The 3,785-nt window shown below is 29.5% G+C and overlaps 1 protein-coding gene across 1 annotated transcript; it reads left to right on the top strand.

Annotated features, from left to right (window-relative positions):
* The first annotated feature begins 464 nt into the window (after positions 1-464).
* On the top strand, positions 465-2,086 carry LOC110636634 (B3 domain-containing protein At3g18960). The gene is made up of 4 exons (XM_021786431.2): positions 465-754; positions 939-1,311; positions 1,395-1,546; positions 1,707-2,086. The coding sequence occupies exons 1-4, from the start codon at positions 647-649 to the stop codon at positions 1,947-1,949; spliced, it is 876 nt and encodes a 291-aa protein (XP_021642123.1). The 5' UTR covers positions 465-646; the 3' UTR covers positions 1,950-2,086.
* The last annotated feature ends 1,699 nt before the right edge of the window (positions 2,087-3,785 follow it).

The following is a 3,785-nucleotide window of genomic DNA, read 5'->3' on the forward strand; positions in this document are numbered from 1 at the left end:
TCATTGCAAGTACATGAAGTACCTAGAAGTATCTAGAAGCTACTTTGTAACTTCACAACTTCTTAATATTTATCTCCTAATCATTCATAATTATTTATTAATTTATCTTTAAGTCTTTAATTAATTAAATCAATAAAATAAAATTAATTAAATTAATTTTATAAAAAATTTAATTATTTTAGTGCAAACAATAAAATACTTAAAATTTAATAGGTAATACAAAATCTCCTAATTATTAATTTAAGTAATACAAATTTTCCAATAAATTTTATAGGTTATTTTTATAGATGTACGCTTGTTAAATTAAAAAAAAAATATTTTTTTTGTTAATTTTTTATAAAATATTATAAAATAATGTTTTTGTAATTAATTTGAATTTATTTATTCATTCAAACTTATTAATTCATGAAAAATATATATTTTTTAATTTAATAATTGTGACGGCATCTATAATTCGGGCTGGTTTTATGTTACTTCAATTATTGAGAAGTGCTTTATGTTAGTTGAGGCGTCGTCTTTAATTTACCCTTGTTTGTTTCTGGAATAATTAGGGAATACCGCTTGTTAAAGAAGATTGGGAATAAGCTGTGCTACATGAACACAGAATCTTCTCTACCAACAAATATTGAGGCTGCTCTATTCTACGATGACTTCTCTTGGAGGCAGATCCCAGGAGGAGACCTTCACTGTTAGAAGAAAACCAACCCGTTTTTTCAAGATAATTCTTGAATATACTATCCACCAGGGAAAACTTGTAAGCATCTTTCATCTTCTTTGTCACTTCCATTGTATTTTTGCTTTTCTTAGGTTTCTGAATATAATATTTAATTAGAGGTATTACTTTGATTTCTCTTCAATCCCTTTTGGTCCTGAACTAGACAAAAATACCCAATTTCTGATTCTCTTATCTATTAGTATTTTGGGTGTTTATTTGACAGGGGATTCCCATAAAATTTGTGGAAGATTACGGATATTGTTTAACTAGTCCAGTAACCCTTCAAGATCCCACAGGCACCTCATGGAAAGTAGAGTTACTGAAAAATGGGAATGAGGTTTGGCTAGAAAAGGGTTGGCCAGAATTTTCTGAGAATCACACTCTGAAATATGGGCACTTGTTAGTTTTTGAATATAAGGGAGATAGCCTTTTCCATGTGTTCATATTTGATAAGACCGCTGTAGAGATTGAGTATTCAGTTAAGCTAAATTTTGATGGAGAATCACCACAGCCCAAGAAGCAAGAAATTGATGATCACGATAGCATTTCATGTCACAATTTGGATGATCCAATCAGGAATGGCAACCAATCCAGAGGTAAAAAGCTTGAGGTTTCCTGCAAATTATTAATCCAGGAAAACAAGGACCCATTTATGTACCTGGTATTTTCTTTAATGTAGGAAAGCGGAAACAATTCATGGATGAGACGGGTAGGAGTAGGCAGGCTGGAAGGCCTAAACGTTCAAAAATTTGTGGAGCTCTTGAAGCTGTCAACAACTTCATCTCTAGCTATCCATTCTTCAAGGTTTTATTAAGGCGAAGTCTCAATGTGGTATGGCATTTATAATTAATATTAAACCATAGTACTAATGTTTGGTTTGATCTTGATTGTGAAAAAAAAGATAAATGCATAAGGATTACCATGAAGAAGAACATCATAATTATTATGTATCATGAATTCATGACACTATTTTAATTATCAATTTTCGCAGGCCATTCCCTTTCATTTAATCAGGAGGTATATGGCTTGTGAATCACGGACTGTGATGCTTAAGGTTGCTGACAAATCATGGCCTGTAAAGTTGAATGTGTATTCACATAGGCGTACAGCTAAGTTATGTGCTGGTTGGCTTGCATTTGCAAGGGAAAATTCTCTGGAAGTTGGAGATGTTTGCATCTTTGAATTGATTGAGAGGAATATGCTGAATGCATACATATTCAGATGTGCTAGTTAAATGGCTGATTTTGAGTCTAATTTTCTGCAACACTCTCCCCTTAAGTGCAACTACACTATTGTTGCTTGATAACTAATTTGTATTTTCTCTAATACCATGTTAAATTTGAAGAAAGTATTGATCAAATTACAATTTAATTTGGGCTTTGATAAGTAATTAGATTACTTTACACATCAAAATGATTAGTCAAGTCAATGTTGCAATCTAATCATTTATATTTATTTTTTTTATATTTATACTTGCAGTAGAAAACCTTCAACTTTTGCCACTGCCATGTCCCCATTGGATGATGAAATAAAATACAAGCAGAATGGGTTAACAATTAAAACAGATTGTTCTTGTGCTACTCTTGGATCTATTTTTTTAACAGATACTCTAGATCTATTTGATGATTGAGAACTTTGTTCCTTGCATGATTCGCTCATACATATTAGATTCATTTTCCTTTTCATGGATCTAATAAATGTAAGTTTGAGTTGTAAATTGATTGGTGCAATGGCCCATCATTGCCCTCCATCATGAGTTATTAGTACTTGGATAAGTTTCTTAGTTTTCTACTGTCTATGTATTGATGTTTTGCAATTCAAAAAGGAAACTAAAACTTATAGTAAATCAGGAAATTTAGAAAATTAATTTCTAATTTTACACTTAAAAAATTTTAATAACTGAACATCAAATTCCATTTTTAAATTTTCTTGGATACAGTTTTTTTTTTTTTTTTTAATTTTGTCAATCAAGAGTAATTTGATTGGTTTTTTGTTTTAATCTTTAATAAATTTTCTAGATGAAGGAGTTTTGAGGGTAAGGTAAAATAAAGTTCTAGAAGATTTTTAAGTTGTTTGGGATGAGAATATATAAGAGGATGAGTTTTTGGTAATTATTTGGGGGGTTGAAAACCTCCACATCCTTTTTTTTTTTCAACTCACCAATTTGGTGGATTTGAGGGGTTAAAATTTTTATATTCCTATATTATCCTTTAATTTTTTAAAATCCAAAATTACCCCTTCTTTATTTTTATGTTTTTAATTGTTTTGTAAAAAGAGTATATTTGTAATATTTATATTTAACCTTATTTTCCAATACATTTTCTCCAAACAAAACTCAACTCAACTCAACTCAACTAAGCTTTTATTCCAAAAATTTGGGGTCGGCTATATGGATTCGTTTTCTCCACTCTAAACGATTTTGGGTTAAATCCTCAGAAATGTGTAATGCTTCTAGGTCATGTTGTACTATTATCCTCCAAGTCAATTTAGATCTACCTCTTTTTTTCTTTCTATCCTCTAATCTAATATGCTTTCTCCAAACAAAATAATGTTATTAAACCTTCATTTAATTTATTTTACCTTACTCTCAAATATAAAATAAACTATTACCTTATCTTACTATACTTTACTTTGCCATATCTTACTTTATTAAACCTTACTTCACTCCATCCAAATAAAGTGTAAGGTGTAGAAAATAGAGAGATCTTGAGTTCAAGTCTCCTAATTGTCTATTATAAGATAATTTAAGGAGATAACTCTTCCCTCTTGTATAACCTATCAATTGCTATTCGGTCCATAAGGCCTATATTGAATTTAAAATATTTTATAAAATTAAATAAATATTATTTTCTGCAACAAATCAAGTCATAACTAATTATCTTCATCGGTAACTTAATTGAAAAGAAAATAAAGTTTTAAACAAAAAATCAGTGATAGGTATAAATGAGCCGGCTAGCCAAAGATGCATAATTTTTTTTTAATTTTTAAAAAGATTGAAAAGGTTTTAAAAATTGAAAAAGGTTCAACCTTACATCATTTATAATAGGGAAATATATCCCGATATAATTAA

This window comes from Hevea brasiliensis, chromosome 14, assembly GCF_030052815.1.
Source record: "Hevea brasiliensis isolate MT/VB/25A 57/8 chromosome 14, ASM3005281v1, whole genome shotgun sequence".
In the NCBI taxonomy this organism is placed as follows: Eukaryota; Viridiplantae; Streptophyta; class Magnoliopsida; order Malpighiales; family Euphorbiaceae; genus Hevea; species Hevea brasiliensis.

What these genes read in the sequence shown, in the direction of transcription:
- LOC110636634 (XM_021786431.2), top strand. Translation starts at nt 647, where the DNA reads ATGACTTCTCTTGGAGGCAGATCCCAGGAGGAGACCTTCACTGTTAGA. An exon ending in CTATCCACCAGGGAAAACTT is followed by an intron (nt 755 to 938) that starts GTAAGCATCTTT and finishes TTTATTTGACAG; the next exon opens with GGGATTCCCATAAAATTTGT. An exon ending in TAAGGCGAAGTCTCAATGTG is followed by an intron (nt 1,547 to 1,706) that starts GTATGGCATTTA and finishes CAATTTTCGCAG; the next exon opens with GCCATTCCCTTTCATTTAAT.